Below are 19,686 nucleotides of genomic sequence, written 5' to 3' on the forward strand. Positions count from 1 at the left end.
ATCTTGAAATCCTTTGAAAACTTGTACAGAAAGGTAACAAATTGCTTTTACTGCCATAAACACTAAAAAACCTATGTAGTATTTATCAGTATGTATGATGACAATGATGAAAGACTTCTATAGAGGGTCACAGATACATTAAAAAATATTTTATTAATTCTTTTTATTTTTATTTTTTGAGATGGAGTCTTGCTCTGTCACCCAGGCTGGAGTGCAGTAGCGTGATCTTAGCTCACTGCAACCTCCGCCTCCCAGGTTCAAGTGATTCTCGTGCCTCAGCCTCCCAAGTAGCTGGGATTATAGGCACTTGCACCACCACGCCTGGCTAATTTTTGTATTTTTAGTAGAGATGGGGTTTCACCATGTTGGCCTGGCTGGTCTGGAACCCTGGCCCAAGTGATTTGCCTCCTCTGGACTCCCAAAGTGCTGGGATTACAGGCGTGGGTCACTGCGCCTGGCCAAAAAATCTTTCATGTATCAGTTATTTATCACTGCCACAAATAGGAAGGTTTTTGCTTCTAGTGCACCCAAAATTTGTCAACAAGATTAAATTAAGCAGTTGCTAGTAACTTTGTATAAAATTATAGAATAGAGCTTAGTGCATAAGGAACATACTTTACAAATATGTAAGAAAAGTATTTCTACATATGCAGCAAATTTCATTTCTAGGACTCAAAAACAGTCAACTCTCATTTATCCACATGCAGGTTCCACTCTATCTTAAGGGATAATTTTAATTTTTTTGACACAGGGTCACCTTTTACCAGGTGACACCAGGGTTGCTGTCACCTAGGCTGTCACTGCAGCCTCGACCTCCTGGCGCAAGCAATCCTCCCACCTAAGCCTCCCAAGTAGCTGCGACCACAGGAAAATGCCACCAGGCCTAGCTAATTTTTTTCTGTAGAGACAGTGTTTCCCTATGTTGCCTAGGCTGGTCTCAGAACTTCTGAGCCAAGTGATTCTCCTGCCTTGGCCTCCTAAAGTGTTAGGATTATAAGTGTGAGCCACATGCTTGTCCCTAAGGGATAATTTTTAAGACTCAGGCTGTTATCACTGATATAATAATTAACCATTCAGAAAATGTGAAGTTTTCCTCTTGTTATTATTATTATTTTTGAGATGGAGTCTCACTCTGTTGCCCAGGCTGGAGTGCAATGGTGCAGTCTTGGCTCACTGCAACCTCCGCCTCCCAGGTTCAAGCAATTCTCCTGCCTCAGCCTCCTGAGAAGCTGGGATTACAGGTGCCTGCCACTACGCCCAGCTAATTTTCTGTATTTTTGGTACAGACAGGGTTTCACCATGTTGGTCAGGCTGGTCTCAAACTCCTGACCTCAAGTGATCCACCCACTTCTGTCTCCCAAGTGCTAGGATTACAGGTGTGAGCCACTGCGCTTGGACTCAATTATTAGTATTTAATAGAAATTAACATTACCCTTTAGCAATGTAGTCTCTGTTGCTGGGGAAATGCTGCTGGAGGTCAAATATATGTATTTTATGTATAATTTATGAATTATTTGCAGTTTTGGATGTCATCTTCATTAACATGAAAATGACTTAGAGTTGACTACACATTTATTTTTAGTAAATACTCAACAATGAACCCAGATTAAAAAGACAGCCCTACTATAGGAGTAAGTAGTTGTCTCCTAAAAAAGTGTGGAGATACGAAATGTGTGGCAAATAAGTTTATTTTTTATTTATTGACTGAGAGGGTCTCACTGCTGTGCAGGCTGGCATGAAATGGCGCCTTCATAGCTCACTGCATCCTGGAACTCTTAGCCCAAACGATCCTCTCTGCCTCAGCCTTCCCAGTAGCTAGGACTACAGGCAAGTACCTCTACACCTGGCTAATTTTTAAATTGTTTTGTAGAGACAGGGTCTTGTAGAGCTAGGTTTCTCAAGAGGGTCTTCAACTCCAGGTCTCAAGTGATCCTCTTGCCTTGGCTTCCTTCCAAAGCAGTGAGGTTACGGGTGTGAGCCACTGTGCCCTGCCATGTTGACTTTTAAAAACCCTGTAATAATTTCCAATTGTCCTCAAGCTTTTTTTTTTTTTTTTTTGAGATAGAGTCTTGCTCTGTGGCCCAGGCTGGAGTGCAGTGGTGCGATCTCACTGCAACCTCCACCTCCTGGGTTCAAGTGATTCTTCTGTCTCAGCCTCCCCAGTAGCTGGGATCACAGGTGCCTGCCACCATGCCCAGCTAATTTTTTTTGTATTTTTAGTAGAGACCATGTTTCACCAAGTTGGCCAGGCTGGTCTCGAACTCCTGATCTCAGGTGATCCACCTGCCTTGGCCTCCCAAAGTGCTGGGATTACAGGCGTGAGCCACTGCACCTGGCCAATACTATTAGTGATAGCTACAACCTACAGGATTCTTATTGGGCATGGGACAGTTTATATACATTATTAGTTTATACTTTATGAAGTAGGTACTATTCTTATTCCAGGTGTACAGGTAAGGCACAGAGAAATGAAGCAATTTACTGAGAGGAACACAGCTATTGAAGTGTAGCGACTTTAAATCTGTTTCAGTCCAGATCTGTCTGAATCCAATGATGTTCCCAAACTTGGAACATCAAAATATCAACTTTCTCCAAGAAGTCTAACATGTTTAATATCCTCTAAGAGCAAATGTGATAAGGTTAGCACTTAAAACATTGGTTTACAACGGACCTGTGTACTTGATGCCTCCCCAACCGGAAGATAAGCCACCTGAACTCATGTAAGGCATGTTCCCTTTTGCTTCCCCAGCTCCACAGTTACGTGTACCACAATTCCTGGTACACGTAATGGGTGTTAATAAAGATTTGTTGAATAATCAAATAAGCGAAACTGCTTTTAAACAGAAAACCATAATACAATGTTATTATCTTCGAATTTGGCTACAGAATATCACCAAGCTTACCAGTTTGTGATCTAGACTCCACCTTTCCCCATTTTTTCAGTGTGGTACTTTTGCTTACATCCATTCTTCTGTTGTCTGTTTGCCACAATTCCTTAAATACTTCCACCTCTCCTTTTCATAACAGCGATCTGCCGTTTGTGAACCTCTTTTACAGAGAAAAACTAGAATGTTACTTTTCCCTTCATAGTAATTCTTTAAAATTTCTGAAAGCCTTTTAAAGGGAATTAGCGCAAACAGCAGAGATCGCTGAGGTTAAAACTATCTTTTAAAAATGAATTTCAAATCAAGGTTAGGCTGATTGGAGAAAAGCAACCTAGTATATTTATGAAAGTCTTCCGGTGCTGCCTGAGCAGTGTCGTCCCAGGTGGCATCCTATTTTTCATAATTTACCGAAGGCCCTTGGTAATATAAATACAGAGAATAACAGGTGCTGCACTGAGCAGGGGGTCTGTCTAAATCAACCTTTTTGGCTCTATATTTTGACAAAGGGCCAAGAGGTTAGCGTGATCGGTCCAGTAGTTCTCATTACCTTCGAGGGGAAGGGAAAAGAGGAGAGGGGGGCGACGAAAGGAAACGGGGAGAGGAAGTGTGGCAAACAGAAAATATTCTTCAGGTAGAGCCAGGGCTCGGCCGCGTCCCCAGGTGGCCCCTCCAAACGACCGTTTACGTTGTCAATTTTCTCTTTCCAATGAAAAAAAGTGACATCTGGCTTTTTAAGTAAGATAATATACGAATAAGGAAGATATCAGGTCTCGTGAGAACTTCGGCGCCCGCTCCGCGTCCGGAACGCCATCGAGGGCCGCCGGTCCAACCGCCGCCAGCTCGCGGATGCCCCCGGGGGCCCGACGCCGGCCAGGCTTCCCCTCGCGCTCCCACTACCCACAAGCCCTCGCGTCTCGGCGCGCACGCGCAGCGGCGACGGCCGTCTCAGGAAGAGGAAAATGGAATAAACAACTCGGAGGAACCAGAGCGCGAGAGAGCGAGTGGAGGCAGAATTTAAAAATAAACCGGCCCCTCCGCCCTCCCCACCCGCTTGCCGCTGCCGCTCCCTCTTCCCCTGCCCGCGCCCTCGAAGTCCCCGTCTGGGCCCGCGCGCCCACCCCGTCGTCCCGCGCGGCCCCTTTAAGAAAAGAGAACGAGAGAGTGAGTGAGAGAGAATCCCAACTCTCCCCCTACCCTCCCTCCTTCTACCCCCTCCTCCCTCCCCTCTCCCCTCCCCCCTCTCCCCGGGCGGCTCCGGCTCCCGCAGCGGGACAGACCCACCCGCCCAGGCTTTTATCCGGCACCGGCAGCGTCTTCCTTTCCTCCCCCGTCTATGGTGGCGGCGGCGGCGGCTCCTCGGGCGGCGGCGGAAGACGAGGCTGCGGCGTTGCCATGAACAGTGGCGGCGGCCTCCCGCCCCCCTCGGCCGCCGCCTCCCCTTCCTCCTCCTCGCTGGCGGCGGCGGTGGCGGTGGTGGCCCCGCCGGGGGTCGGGGGTGTCCCCGGCGGGGCGGCGGTAGGAGTGAAGCTGAAGTACTGCCGCTACTACGCTAAGGATAAGACTTGCTTCTACGGGGAGGAGTGTCAGTTCCTGCATGAGGACCCAGCCGCCGGGGCTGCCCCGGGCCTCGGCCTCCATAGCAACAGCGTCCCCCTGGCTCTGGCTGGTGCACCCGTGGCCGGCTTTCCGCCCGGAGCCGTCCCGGGCGGGGGAGCTGGGCCGCCCCCCGGGCCCAAGAAGCCGGACCTGGGGGACCCGGGGACAGGAGCCGCAGCCGGCGGAGGAGGCAGCAGCGGGGGACTCGATGGACCGCGGTTGGCAAGTGAGTGTGGTCCAGGCGGGGCGGGCCGCGCCGCGGCAGCGGAGGGCAGGCCTGAGTCCGGATGAGGCCCTGCTGCCGACGGGAGCTGAGCCCGGCCCGCGGGCTCCCTCCCTCACCTCCCAATGCGGTCTGAGAGGCCTAGGCCGGGCCTGAGCCCTGCTTCCTTCTTCCTGCTTCCCCTCCCCACTGCCTTCGGCAGGCCGGGGAGCGAGGGGAGGTTGGGTTCCCGGGAACGTGGGTGGGAGGACTGGGGTGATGTGAGTGGGGGCGGGGAGGAAGGGGGATGGGCTGTGGCGTGCGGAGTGTGAGAAAGGGGGTGTCGTTTCCGGGGGGTGTGGAAAGGGGCTGGGTTTGCAGGCACATGTGTTTTGCGTGCCCTTGTGGAGTGGCGTCTGCAGAGTGTTGAGGTTCCCTAGTGGGGAGGGGTGTGTGTGTGTGGGTAGGGGGCGGGAGGTGAGGGGCGGGCTTAAGGCTTCGTGGAGTAGGTTGAAAGAACGGAAAAAGTTTGTAGAAGGCTTGCAGGAGAAAGGTTTTCCAGGCAGGAAATGCTTTCTAAGGATTAAGAGGGAGCGGACTGTCGCATTCAAAGTGTGCTCAGGTTGAATCGAGAGTTTAGAGTAGGGACTTCACAAAGACGCATTTCATCTGAGTTTCCCTGAAAGCTAGAATAAGTTTGCTGGGTGGTATCAGCTGGGATCCTGTCTTTTACAGCTTTGTATCAAGCAAACTCTTAGCATTGTGTCTTGAATGCATGTCATGTGCAGCCTCCGTTTATGTGCAATTGAGCTATTGGGTGGGGACATCTTAAGGCTGTTTATGTTTCTTTTTCATTTGTTGTTGTTGCTTTTTTTTTTTTTTTTGAGACAGTCTCGCCTTGTCGCTCAGGCTGGAGTGCAGTTGCGCGATCTCATTTCACTGCAACCTCCGCTTCCCGAGTTCAAGCGATTCAGTTGCTTCTGCCTACTGAGTAGCTGGGACTACCGGCGCGCGCTACCACGCCCAGTTAATTTTTTGTAGTTTTAGTTGAGATAGTGGTCTCGCTGTGTTGGCCAGGCTAGTCTCAAACTGCTGGCCTCAAGTGATCTGCCCTCCTCAGCCTCCCAGAGTGTGTTGTTATCTATTGATTTGCAGCTTGTTAGTTGTTAGTGGAGTTTACAATTACCACAAATGTGAGTGTAATCTATTAGAAAATGTTGCCTTTAAGAATAGAGCCGGTGCCTGATGTTCCTGTTTTGTTAGTATATTGAGCGTTTCTAAGCCAAATAGGAGTCCTACTTTCCTGGAAATTACTGGAGAACTTTTACATCTTAAAGTAATCCGATAGGCAGTTCAATTTCTACATGAGAACATTTTGTCTTTTTCTTAAACACTGTTAATGAATCTGATAGGAAGTTTTAGCGTTTAATTGCTCTATGAAGATTATTTAATATCTTCCCCGGGGTTTTGCTTTCTTGCTCTTTCTTGCTTTTTCTTTTGAGACGGGGTCTTCTTAGGTTGCCTAAGCTGATCTGGAACTCTTGGGCTCAAGCGATCTTCCTTCCTGGGCCTCCCGAAGTGCTGGGATTACAGGAGTGAGGCACCATGCTGGGCCAAGTTCTTTTTTTTTCCTTTTCTCCTTTCTCTCTTCTTTCTCTTTCTTTTATAAAAGTGTTTCATTTGTTGTGATGGGCTTGACTTTAATGAAGATATATTTGCTGAGGCTGATAATGCTAAGAAAATTATTTTGTAAATTCAGATGTTTTGTAAAACAAATGGTTACTTATGGGTGGAATTTTATCACTTTTGAGCATCATCTTTGCATTTTCAGGGTAAACTTGCTGGATGTGTGAGTTGTGACTAAATAGTAATGTTTGATTAGTAACCTATGACACTGAACAATAGTTTTCTTACTGACAGAAAGAGGCACTTTTTTTTTTTTTTTTTTTGTTTAGATGGAGGCTTGCTCTGTCGCCCAGGCTGAAGTGCAGTGGTGCGATCTCAGCTCACAGCAACCTCCACTTCCCAGGTTCAAGCAATTCTCCTGCTTCAGCCTCCTAAGTAGCTGGGATTACAGGCATGCACCACCACGACTGGCTTATTTTTGTTTTTTTTTTTGAGGGGGGGAGGAGGGTTTCGCCATGTTGGCCAGGTAGGTCTCAAACTCCTGACCTCAGCCTCCCAAAATGCTGGGATTACAGGTGTGATCCACTGTGCTGGCCAGAAAGACGCACTTTTTAAATGCTGGTGTTAGACTTCGTAAGTGATCTTTGTAGGATTTTCTTTTTAAAAACATCTTTTAAAGTTTTATCTATCTGTTAATCTTATTCGTGACAGACAGCTCTGACGATCTTTCTAGGATTTTTCTTTTCTTTTCTTTTTTTTTTTTGAGACGGAGTTTCGCTCTTGTTTCCGAGGGTGGAGTGCAATCTAGTGTTCTCAGCTCACCGCAACCTCCGCCTCCCGGGTTCAAGAGATTCTCTTGCCTCAGCCTCCCTAGTAGCCGGGATTACAGGCATGCGCCAGCACGCCTGGCTAATTTTGTATTTTTAGTAGAGAACAGGTTTTCTCCAGGTTGGTCAGGCTGGTCTCAAACTGCCGACCTCAGGTGATCCACCTGCCTAGGCCTCCCAAAGTGCTGGGATTACACGCACCAGGCTGGCGGAGGATTTTCTAATTAACACACAATAGGTAGTAGAGTTGAGACAAGAAAGAGGACTGGATGTAAGCAGATGAAGATGGGAGGGGAAGGTAAGTACCCTTAAGGTGGAGAAAAAAATATTAGCAGTGGCTCAAAGGTGGGACACCTTAGGAAAATAATTGAGATATAGGAACTTGAGAGGACAGGCAGTTAATGCTGGAAAGGTATTTTAAAATTAATACTTTGTCACTGGTTAGTAAAAGTTGTCTGATTAAGTAGTTGATTTATGTATTTGGATTCTGTGGTGTTTGCTTTAGCTTGACTGGCTGAAGCCTAAGGCTCCTCTTTTCTGTGATAGGTTTCTTGGTATCTCTCAGTAATTCCTTATGGATGGCGATATCTTCATAAGGAATCACATCGTAGGTATTACTGAGAGATACCAAGGAATGGGAAATAATGTTGCTCAGGAATCAGGAAAAAAGGTTGTGTTGGTAATTGTATGGCTTCTTTGAGTTTTTACACTTACTGTTCACTTTTTTCTTGAGACAGTTTCACTCTTGTTGCCCAGACTGGAGTGCAATGGCAGGATCTCGGCTCACCGCAACCTCTACCTCCCGGGTTCAAGCGATTCTCCTACTTCAGCCTCCTGAGTAGCTGGGTTTACAGGCATGCATGCACCACTACGCCCAGCTAATTTTGTATTTTTATTAGAGATGGGGTTTCTCCATCTTGGCCAGGCTGGTCTTGAACTCCTGACCTCAGGTGATTCCCTTGCCTCGGCCTCCCAAAGTGCTGGGATTACACGCGTGAGCCACCGCGCCCGGCCTATTGTTCACTGTTTAGACTACTTTCTACCTTTTACTGTATTCTTATTCAGTGTGTTTTGAGAGTATTGATCTGTTGTAAAGAGATGATGTCTTGCTGTGTTGTCCAGGCTGGTTTTGAACTCCTGGGCTCTAGCAATCTCCTACCTTGACTTCTCAAAGCACTGGGATTATAGGTGTGAGCTACCACATCTGGCCTTCATTTGTTAATTGCCTAAGTATATGAGGCAATTAAAATAGACGGCACTTTTTTTTTTTTTTTTTTGAAACGGGGACCACAGGCACTGGCTACCAAGCCCCTCTAATTATTTTGTATTTTTGGTAGAGATGAGGTTTCCCCATGTTGCCCAGGCCGGTCTCAAACTTCTGGGCTCAAAGCGATGTGCCCACCCTGTGAGCCACCATGTACACCATAATTTAGTGTTTTTAATTTCCGTGTTTGTAGGTTTTGATTGAATTATTTGACAACAAAAGAAGCAAAAGATTTAATATAGAAGTACAAATTTCTGGTTTCCTTTTAAGGACATCTCTTACCTGTGTTGGAATTAGGGCTGTTGATAGAGCATAATTCTCTCCATTTTGACTCATTCCCTAACTGGATGACTTTTATATCTAGGCATTTGAGGTTTTGACCCTAACTTTAGCACTTCACATTTGCAGAATTGTTTTTGTTTTGTTGGTGTTTCAGATAGTGTTAAAACCTTGGAGGTGGGTGCATGAGAAAACTTTATTTTTATTTTGCAGCCATTGGAAAACTGAAGCACAAAGGCTTTTTCTTAATACACTTAGTTGCAATGATGTTTCAACCTTAAAGGAAACCGTAATTTAGTTTAGTTTTTTTTTTTTTTAATTTTTTTTGATGAGGGGGTTGGGGGTTCTTTTTTTTTTTTTTTTTTTTTTGAGACGGAGTCTCGCTCTGTCGCCCAGGCTGGAGTGCAGTGGCCGGATCTCAGCTCACTGCAGCTCCGCCTCCCGGGTTTACGCCATTCTCCTGCCTCAGCCTCCCAAGTAGTTGGGACTACAGGCGCCTGCCACCTTGCCCGGCTAGTTTTTTTTTTTTTTTTTTTTGTAGTTTTAGTAGAGACGGGGTTTCACTGTGTTCGCCAGGATGGTCTCGATCTCCTGACCTCGTGATCCACCCGTCTCGGCCTCCCAAAGTGCTGGGATTATAGGCTTGAGCCACCGCGCCTGGCCAGGGGTTGGGGGTTCTTGCTATGTTGTCTAGGTTGGACTGCAACTCCTGGGCTCAAGTGATCCTAGCATCTCAGTCTCCTAAGTAGCAAGTACTACAGGTGTGCCACACCATGCCTAGCTTACTTAACATTTTGTGTTTCTGTTAGTCTTGGGATTTTTCTAAGGCTTAAGAGTGATTTGATTTGTATTCAACTGCATTATCGATTCTTGACATTTAATGATGTAATTCTAATATTTTCAACTGGCTAGATTTTCAAAGTGGCTTTAATCTTCAAAGTGCACAGTTTTTAGCAGGTAAAATATTTATTATGCCAATATTTGTATTTTATGTACATTATTTGAAACCCACTAGTTTTAATTTACCAAAATACACTTTTCAGTTCTACTAATGTGGTTACTAGTGAATAAGACATGTTTCAGACAGAATCCTGGCTCTTTGACTAGCTTTGTGACTGAGCGAAGTTTTAACTTTTAAGCCTCAGTTTTTCCCATCTTGAAAATGGGAATGTTATGAGAATTGCGTGGCATTGCATATACATATTGAGGTTTCAGTCTTAGTTGTTGCTATTATTAAATATTAGTATAAGTTAACCTCTATATTTCCTTTCTTCTCCAAATTTTTGAGGGCATACATTGAAGACCAGTAAAGTAGCTACAGATTGTTGGATTGTGATTGTCCAAATGGAGGAGGGCAGTGCCATGGATAACTTGAAGTTCGAATGGTAACTTTGGAGTATATAACGTGTGGTGTGTGGCAAAGCTGTTTTTGTTTAAGGCAAGACTAGCCTTTACATCCCACAAACCTATACTAAGTGACAGAAAAGTGAGTACTGGTAATTTGCTGTTAGGATAGCTGGCCTAGGTTTAAACATTTTTATTGGAATAATACACTTAAGTATATCACAAAGACTATATATTCATTTCACTCATCTAATATTCTGCTTCCAAGGTGGTAGGCTCTGATTTAGGTGATAGGAACAACAACAACAACAAAAAACATAATTCAGCTCTAACGGAGTTTATGTTCTAGTGAGGCTATAAATATCTATAAGGTAATATTTGGTTTCGGTAAGTTTTTTTTTTTTTTTTTGAGACGGAGTCTCTCTCTCTGTCACCCGGACTGGAGTGCATTGGCACAATTTTGGCACACTGCAGCCTCCACCTCCCAGGTTCAGGTGATTCTCAATACTCATGTCTCGGCCTCCTGAGTAGCTGGGATTACAGGCTTGCGCCACCACGCCCAGCTAATTTTTATATTTTTAGTAGAGATGAGGGTTTCGTCATGTTGGCCAGGCTGGTCTTGAACCCCTAACTTCAAGTGATCCACCTACCTCAGCCTCCCAAAGTGCTGGGATTGCAGATGTGAGCCACCGTGCCTGGCCCTGAGTTTTTAAATGATGAAAGGTACACTTTTTTGGTAAAAATTTACATTGGAATAGAATTGTATAAAGTCAAAATAAATCAGTCTCCTTATTGCCCAGGATTAATCGTTATTAATAGTCTGTGTGTTTAGATCTTTTCTACACATTGTATGGTATAGACATATATCTAGTATATATATTAAAATATATATTTACCTATATATATCTCTCTCTCTCTTTCTGTCTCTCTCCCCTCTCCCCTCTGTCTCTCTCTGTCTCTCTCTCTCTGTCTCTCTCATATTAGCTTGGGTTGCCAAAATAAAATATCATAGGCTGGGTGGTTAACTTCCCCCCACTCCTCCCCACATAGATCCAGGAACTTGAGTGGCTAGCTGGTTTAAACAACAGAAATGTGTTTTCTCAGACTTTCAGAGGTTGGAAGTCCCAGATGAGGAGTTGGGTTCCTGGTGAGGGCTCTCTCCTGGCTATATTATCTAGGTATGTGAGCACCCAAACCTAGGTGGTATAGCCTACTGCATGCTAGGTGATATGGTATATAACCTGTTGCTTCTAGGCCACAAACTCGTACAGCCTGTTACTGTACTGAATACTTTAGGCAGCGGTAATACAAAGGTAAGTATTTGTGTATTAAAACATTTAAACAGGCCAGGCGCGGTGGCTCACACCTGTAATCCCAATATTTTGGGAGGCCGAGGCAGGCGGATCACGAGGTCAAGAGATAGAGACCATCTGGCCAACGTGGAGAGAAAGCCTGTCTCTACTAAAAATACAAAAAATTAGCTGGACATGGTGGCGCACGCCTATAGTCCCAGCTACTCAGGAGGTTGAGGCAGGAAGAATTGCTTGATCCCAGGAGGCGGAGGTTGCAGGGTTGGAGCAACCCGAGATCGTGCCACTGCACTCCAGCCTGGTGACAAAGCAGGACTCTGTCTCAAGAAAAAAAAAAGAAAAAAGAAAAAAATAGAAAAAGTACAGTAAAAATACAGTGTTACATTTTTATGTGATTACTGTCATACATTTGGTCTGTTATCGACTAAAACATTGTTACTAACAAATCAATATATGTTTGTGTCTCATTTCAGGACTTAGTACTGGACCGAAATTTTGATTTTATTGTGGTGTCTTACAAAATAAAACTAGCCTTTGGCTAGTCATTTGGTCTGTGTGAAAATACATTTCTTTGCAGATGGTCTCCATTTTGAATTTGTAATTCATTTGTCAGAATGTAGCCCCATCCATAAGTCAAGGAACATCTAGATTTACAGTGATTTGACTTCCAGTTTTTGACTTTAGGATGAGTTTATTCAGGCATTAAATGCATTTTTGACATAACAATAGTTACATGCCAATAAAACCCTTGTTAAGTAGAAGCTATTGTTAAGTTGAAAATGCATTTAATTCACCTAACCCATGGAACATCATAGCTTAGCCTAACCTACCTTAAATATGCTCAGAATACTTACACTAGCTACAGTTGGGCAAAATTACCTGACAGCACAGTATACTGTATCAGTTGTTTACCCTCCTAATTGAGTGATTCACTGGGAACTGTAGCCTGCAGCCATAGTGCAACTTTGTGACAGAGTATGATACCACGGATCACTAACCTGGGAAAACGTTAAACCTCAAAATTTGAAATATGGTTTCTACTGAATTCATATCATTTTTCACATCATCATAAAGTCAAACCATCATAGTCAGTTTGGAATTGTCTGTGTAAGTAAGAGTGTGCTGATCTCACTAATCCTGGCTGAGTCCGTTGGCATGTAGGTAATAGCCCTCTTCCCTGAAAAAAGCTTTGTCTTTTCTGATGTCTCTTTTGGCATTATCTCTCTTGCTTTTTCTGTAAAAAAATAAAGATACTGTTCCTGTTTTTTCTAAAGCTGTTTGATTTTTTTTTTTCTTTTCTTTTTGAAACAAAGTCTTGTTCTGTTTCCCATGCTGGAGTGCAGTGGTGTGATCACAGCTCTTAGCAGTCTCAACCTGCTGGGCTCAAGCAATTCTACCTCAGCCTCCCAAGTAGCTGAGACTATAGGCATGAGCCACTATGCCCAGCTCATTTTAAAATTTTCTGTAGAGATGAGGTCTCCCTGTGTTTCCCAGGCTGTTCTCTAACTCCTGGGCTCAAGTGATCCTCTTGTCTCGTCCTCTGAGAATGTTGGAATTAAAGACGTGAACCACCACACCCTGCCTAAAGCAGTTTTAAATTATAGCGTGTGTGTGTGTTTAGAGATGGGGTCGTGCTCATTTGCCCAGGCTGGAGTGCTGTGGTACAATCATAGCTCACTGCAGCCTTGAACTGGGCCCTAGCAATTCTCTTGCCTCAGTCCACTGAGTAGCTGGGACTACAGGCATGTACCACCATGCCTGGTTATACATTTTTAATATTAAAAAAATGCCAATGTCAGAAAAATAAGAACAGTTTCTTGTTTTTGGAATTAGAAATGTAATACATGCACAAGTTTTAAATAGCACAAAAGGGTACACAGTGAAAAACAGCCTCCTTCCCTCCCAGTTACCTGATCCCTGCCTCCCAAAGACAGTCACTCTTTCTAGCTTAGTTGGGGTAGCCACTGACAAATATTCTTTGCCCGTACTATTAGTCATATGTTTATATTTCTCTACATCTAACACATTAACACACATATATACACATGTGCATGAGTGCACACATGGAAGCCTTATGCACTTTGAATTTTCTTACCTAATGGCTTATCTTGTAGTTTGTTCCACATTCACACATAGAAATCTACCTTATTCTTTCTCATGGCTGTGTAAATATTCCATTATATGTTTATATTATTAGATTCTTTATAATGTATATTTCAGCTGTTTATAGTCTTGCTATTACAAATGTTGGCACAAAGTTATGTTTTAATGTATTATGTATATTTATTTACATATACATTTATGCAAATATGTGATATATACTTAAGGAGCATATAGAGTCTTCAGTAATCTGGTTCACACTTGATACATTAAACAAGTCACTGTGTGACTCATACCTGTAATCCCAGTAATTTGGAAGGCTGAGACAGGAAGATTGCTTGAGCTCAGAAGTTCGAGACCAGCCTGGGCAATGTAGTGAGACTCTGTTTCTACTAAAAATAAAAAAAAATTAGCGATGCTTGGTGGTGCACCTGTAGTCCCAGCTATTCAGGAGGCTGATGTGAGAGGATTGCTCGAACCCAGGAGACCTGGGAGACAGAGGATGCAGTGAGCTGTGATCACGCCACTGCCCTCCAGCAAGACCCTGTCTCCAAAAAAAAAAAAAAACCACTGTATTTATATACCATTGGTTGAAAATAAGATACTTGAAATATTCATTCGTATCTGCCCCAGTAAAATTTTTCTCCTCAATGGCTATCATAACTAGAGATAGTTATATAAATCACATCTTTGATACCATAAGTTGATATTTGTAAGTAGCCTAGGAGTCGCTGGAAAGTTTCATTTGTGTATGTAATAAAATTATGTTGTTACTGATTATTTACTAGTCGATCTACATTCATGTTTTGTTTGTTTTGCTTTGTTTTTTAGAGGTCTTGCTCTGTCACCCAGGCTATAGTGCAGTGGCACGCTCGTAGCTTACTGCACGCACCCTTGAACTCCTGGGCTCAAGTTATCCTCTTGCCTCAGCCTCCTTAGTAGTTAAGTCTACAGGGACACGCAACCACACCTGGCTAATTTTTTTAAATTTTCTGTAGAGACAGGGTCTTGCTATGTTGCCCAGACTGGTCTTGAACTCCTGGCCTCAAGTGAACCTTTCACCTCAGTCTGCCAAAGTGTTGTGCTGGGATTACAGGCATAAGCCACCGTGCCAAGCCTACATTCTTTATATAGATACCTTACGCTGCTTTTAGAAGTATCAGATAGAGCAATTATATAGTTGGAAAAAGCTGGAAAGGACTTTATATATCTTTATTTTAACTTTCTTAATTTACTCCTCTATTTCTAAGTTTACTCTGCTGTAATACTGATGTTCCTGAATTTGATGGTATACTTGATTGAGAGATGAGATCACGGTGAAGAAGGACAAAATGGAAAGAGGCCTTTAAAATTCCATGTCAGTTTTTATGGTTCATAGATGCTGGGGCAGTATGTCAGCTATCTCTGAGGAAGAGCCCCGTTGATACATGGTGGGACAGGGAATCTTCTGCCTACTCCCAAACTTTGAAAAATTAGTAAGGCAGCATTTAAAGAAAATTTTTAGCAAGGTCCTCAGATATGATATATATTATAAAAAGATTTAATGTGGGCTGGGTGCTGTGACTAATTCCTGTAATCCCAGCACTTTGGGAGCCCGAGGTGGGCAGATCACGAGGTCAGGAGATCAAGACCATCCTGGCTAACAGGGGGGAAACCCTGTCTCTACTAAAAATACAAAAAATTAGCTGGGCGTGGTGGCGGGCACCTGTAGTCGCAGCTACTTGGGAGGCTGAGGCAGGAGAATGACGTGAACCTGGGAGGCGGAGCTTGCAGTGAGCCGAAATCATGCCACTGCCCTCCAGCCTGGGTGACAGAGCGAGACAGCGTCTCACAAAAAAAAAAAAAAAAAAAAAAAAGATTTAATGTATGTAGGTAATATCTTTGAAAAACTTAGATTATGACAAACATTCAGCTTAGTGTAATTTGGGCTAATAATAAATGGAGATTAATTCATTTAATTGGCTAAAGAACAGTTATTGAGTGTTTACTCTGTTAGGTAGTGTTTTAGGTTCTTAGGATATCTTAGTGAACAAAATAGATTAAAGAAAAATCCCTTCCTTTGTGGACCTTACATTTTAATGGGTAAGGCAGACTGTATTTATAAATATAACTGCAGTAATTGTATAGTATGATAAAAGATGACAAGTCCTACTAAAAACAAAAGGGTGAGTAATAGAGTAAGAGGCAATGGGAGTGTAGGAATAGGGTTGTTATAGAATGAAATAGGGATATCAAGGTAAACCTCATTGTGGTTGAAACTTGAGTGTAGACTGGAGAATGATAGCCAAGCCAGTCATCAGGAGAAAGAGTATCTCAGGCAGAGGGATAGAAGGCTAACAGGTTGGTGTGGAGTGAGGAACAGGGAAGAATTAGGATTTTTGCTTTTATTTTGTGTCAAAAGGAGTGATAGGAGCTAAGGTTTTAAAAGAGTTCTGTGGGCTGGGCGCAGTGGCTCATGCCTGTAATCCCAGCACTTTGGGAGGCTGAGGTGGGCAGATCACGAGGTGAGGAGATCGAGACCATCCTGGCTAACATAGTGAAACCCCGTCTCTACTAAAAATACAAAAAATTAGCCGGGCGTGGTGGCGTGCACCTGTAGTCCCAGCTACTCGGGAGGCTGAGGCGGGAGAATGGCATGAACCTGGGAGGCGGAGCTTGCAGTGAGCAGAAATTATGCCACTGCACTCCAGCCTGGGTGACAGAGCCAGACACCATCTCAAAAAAAAAAAAAAAAAAAAAAAAAAAAAAGTTCTGTGGTAAGAGGGTAGGAGAGAATTTAGGAGATTATTTGCAATAATCCAATAAGAGATGATGGTGGTTTAGGCAGGTTACTGCACTGAACGTGGCAAGAACTAGTCAGATTTTAGATATGTTTTCCAGGTAGAACCAGTATAATTTCACATTGAATGTAGGGCATTGGAAAGAGGAGTTAAGGTTTGGTTTCAAGAGTGGAAGGTTATGGATGGACTTGATGCCAGCTGAGATGAGGAAGGCTGCAGACAGAGCAAATATGGGAGAGCAGATCAGGAGTTTGGTTTTGAATATGTTACTTTGAGAGCTATATTAGCCATTCAAGTGGAGATTTTGAGGAGGTAGGTAGATAGGAGCCTGGAGTTCTCGAGAGAGATTAGGACTGGAGATGATAAACTTCAAGTCAGTGTATACATGGCATTTAAAGTCATGGAACGGTATGAATTCGCCAAGGAATATAGCTTCTTTAAGAATTTGGGAAACACAAATCTATTGATAAATCAGTAGGCTATTTTCTTTTTCCCAGGAGAAAGAAAGAATAGGTAAGTAACATTTGGGTTCTACGTATGTGCCAGTCATGCCATATGTATATTTGCATACACTATCCCATCACATTTAATAACTATTTCATGAGATAGATACTGTTTTCATTTGACAGGTTAAAACTAGCACTTAAGACTGGTTTTAATAAGCAAACACTTAAAAATCCTCTATCCCTTGCTGTATGACCTTAAGAAATTGAAGTCAGAGGCTGGGCACTGTGGCTCATGCCTGTAATCCCAGTACTTTGGAAGGGTGAGGGGGTGGATCGCCTTAAGTCAGGAGTTTGAGACCAACCTGGCCAACCTGGTGAAACCCTGTCTTTACTAAAAACACAAAAATTAGCTGGGCGTGATGGTGGGCGCCTGCAATCCTAGCTACTCAGGAGGCTGAGGCAAGAGAATCGCTTGAACCCAGGAGGTGGAGGTTGCAGTGAGCCGAGATGGCGCCATTGCACTCCAGCTTGGTCAACAAGAGCGAAACTGCATCAAAAACAAAAAAACAAGAACCAAAAAACTATGTCTTTTTTTTTTTTTTTTTTTAAATTGAGTCCTTTTGTGAGATGAACATTCAGTCTTGGCTAGATTATTCTCATTAGCTACCCTTATATGGTTGGTTACCATGGAGCTAAAGATAAATGTCCTGTTTAAAAAAATGACAGCCCGGCCGGCGCGGTGGCTCAAGCCTGTAATCCCAGCACTTTGGGAGGCTGAGACAGGCGGATCACGAGGTCAGGAGATCGAGACCATCCTGGCTAACTCGGTGAAACCCTGTCTCTACTAAAAAATACAAAAAACTAGCCGGGCGAGGTGGCAGGCGCCTGTAGTCCCAGCTACTTGGGAGGCTGAGGCGGGAGAATGGCGTGAACCCGGGAGGCGGAGCTTGCAGTGAGCTGAGATCGGGCACGGCACTCCAGCCTGGGTGACAGAGCGAGACTCCGTCTCAAAAAAAAAAAAAAGAAAAATAGCCCTTCAGAAAACTCTGGCAGTTTACAGAAGAAATACAAATGGCCAGTAGGTATATAAAAGTTCCTAACAAGTGAATAAAAGAAAATTAAAACTGTCATTCACTGATTTATGTATCTTTTACCTTTCAAGTTGGTAAGAGCACAAAGATTGCTGATACCTAGTGTTTGTGTTGGTACCTGCGGGGAAAGACACTCTGGTGTGACACTTTTAGAAGTCAGTATTCATTAAAATTTAAGACGTCCACATCCTTTGGCACAATTGTTAGACTCGTTCTATGGAAACACAGGATATATGTACAGAGTTATTCACGGCAGCTGATCTGAGGTAGTGAAAAGTTGAAAATAGTGAAATTCCTGTTAATAAGGGTGTTGCCCATATAGCAGGATATCATACAGCAGGAAAAACAAGCAAGAATTTTATATACAGACAAGATGCTTAAACTATATTAGTAAATAGGAAGAAGAAGTTATAAAACAGTATGTGTAATACGCCCCCCCCCCCTTTTTTTTTTTTTGTGATGGAATCTCGCTCTGTTGCCAGGCTGGAGTGCAGTGACGTGATCTCAGCTCACTGCAGCCTCTGCATCCTGGGTTCAAGCGATTGCCCTGCCTCAGCCTCCCGAGTAGCTGGGTAAATTACAGGCACCACCCCCATGCCTGGCTAATTTTTGTATTTTTTTAGTAGAGACGGGGTTTCACCATGTTGGCCAGGATGGTCTCGATCTCTTGACCTTGTTATCCTCCCACCTCGGCCTCCCAAAGTGCTGGAATTACAGGTGTGAGCTGCCGTGCCTGGCCGTAATACACTTTAAAAAGATATGTAAGAAGAAAAGATCTAGAGACAGCACTGAGTTGCTAATGTTAGTATTTCTGTGGTGGCATGATGGGAAACTTTGATTTCTACATTTCTGAATCTTTTTTCCTCAAGTCTTTTATAATCAGAAAAAGAATCAGTAAAGATAACTAACATACACACATACAAAAGATGAACCCAAACCCAACCCTCCAGAAGCTAGGATACTACAAGATTTAGCAAAATAATTGGAAATGCATGTGGTTTGCTAGTTTCTCCAAAATTCAGCATTAGCCTTCTGAGCTCATCCATGGATTTGGATGATCTTAAACTAATGCTTTATATGACAAGTAAGCTGGTTTTAGAAATAAAATTTTCTCTCTGTTATTCCTAGCCACATTACTGAGAAAACAATAACGGAAAACTTTTTAGGCCATTTATTGCTTTATTGGCAGCTTTTGATTGTGTAGAAAATAGTAATTATCTTGGCATAGATGTCAAACTAAAACTGCTTTTTATTTTTCAGTGAGCATTCAGATTGATGATACTAAATAGCTTCACCCAAGAGCCCAATTTATTTAGTTGTTGATGTTCAAGTTTGTAGCAAGTTCATCTTGGAATGCCTGTAGTATTGCAGTCCTCTCCAGAATCAGCTGTTTTTACCAGAGTCTTACTGCACTGCAGTTCTTTTCTGATTGAAGAGGCTAAGTAATAATGTATATCATAAACATGTTCAGGTCAAAACAGTGTACTGTATACACTCCAGTGAAACAGTTGGATCTCAGCTGGGTACTTGTCGTTAAGCTACTTGATTCATCTAAAATTTCTGTTTCAGGATTTTTTTTTCCTTACTATAGGCATTGCTGTGGCTATCTTAGTGTTGACAAGTACGACAACTTCCTTAAGAGCCAGTTTGCCAGATAGACTTAGCAGTTTGTATTTTTTATTTATTTATTTATTTATTTATTGACAGAATTTCGCTCTTGTCGCCCAGGCTGGAGTACAATGGCGCGATTTTGGCTTCCTGCAACCTCTGCCTCTAGGGTTCAAGCGAGTCTCCCGCCTCAGCCTCCCAAGTAACTGGAATTACAGGTGCCCGCCGCCACGCTCAGCTAATTTTTTGTATTTTTAATAGAGACAGAGTTTCGCCATGTTAGCCAGGCTGGTCTTGAACTCCTGACCTCAGGTGATCCACCCACTTT

General features: G+C 43.5%; 1 protein-coding gene across 4 annotated transcripts in view; it reads left to right on the forward strand.

The window, feature by feature from the left end:
• Nucleotides 1–3,169: 3,169 nt before the first annotated feature.
• The window catches only part of PAN3 (poly(A) specific ribonuclease subunit PAN3), a 159,289-nt gene continuing 142,772 nt past the window's right edge, over nt 3,170–19,686 (forward strand). For all 4 annotated transcript variants that reach the window (XR_002518255.2, XM_003913715.5, XM_009191690.4 and 1 more), the window contains exon 1: nt 3,170–4,707. Coding sequence is in view for 3 of the 4 variants with exons in the window: in XM_003913715.5 (XP_003913764.3) it covers nt 3,732–4,707 (976 nt within the window). In the remaining variant the exon portion in view is untranslated. The remainder of the gene's footprint in view (nt 4,708–19,686) is intronic.

This window comes from Papio anubis, chromosome 15 (genome assembly GCF_008728515.1).
Source record: "Papio anubis isolate 15944 chromosome 15, Panubis1.0, whole genome shotgun sequence".
Taxonomy (NCBI): Eukaryota; Metazoa; Chordata; class Mammalia; order Primates; family Cercopithecidae; genus Papio; species Papio anubis.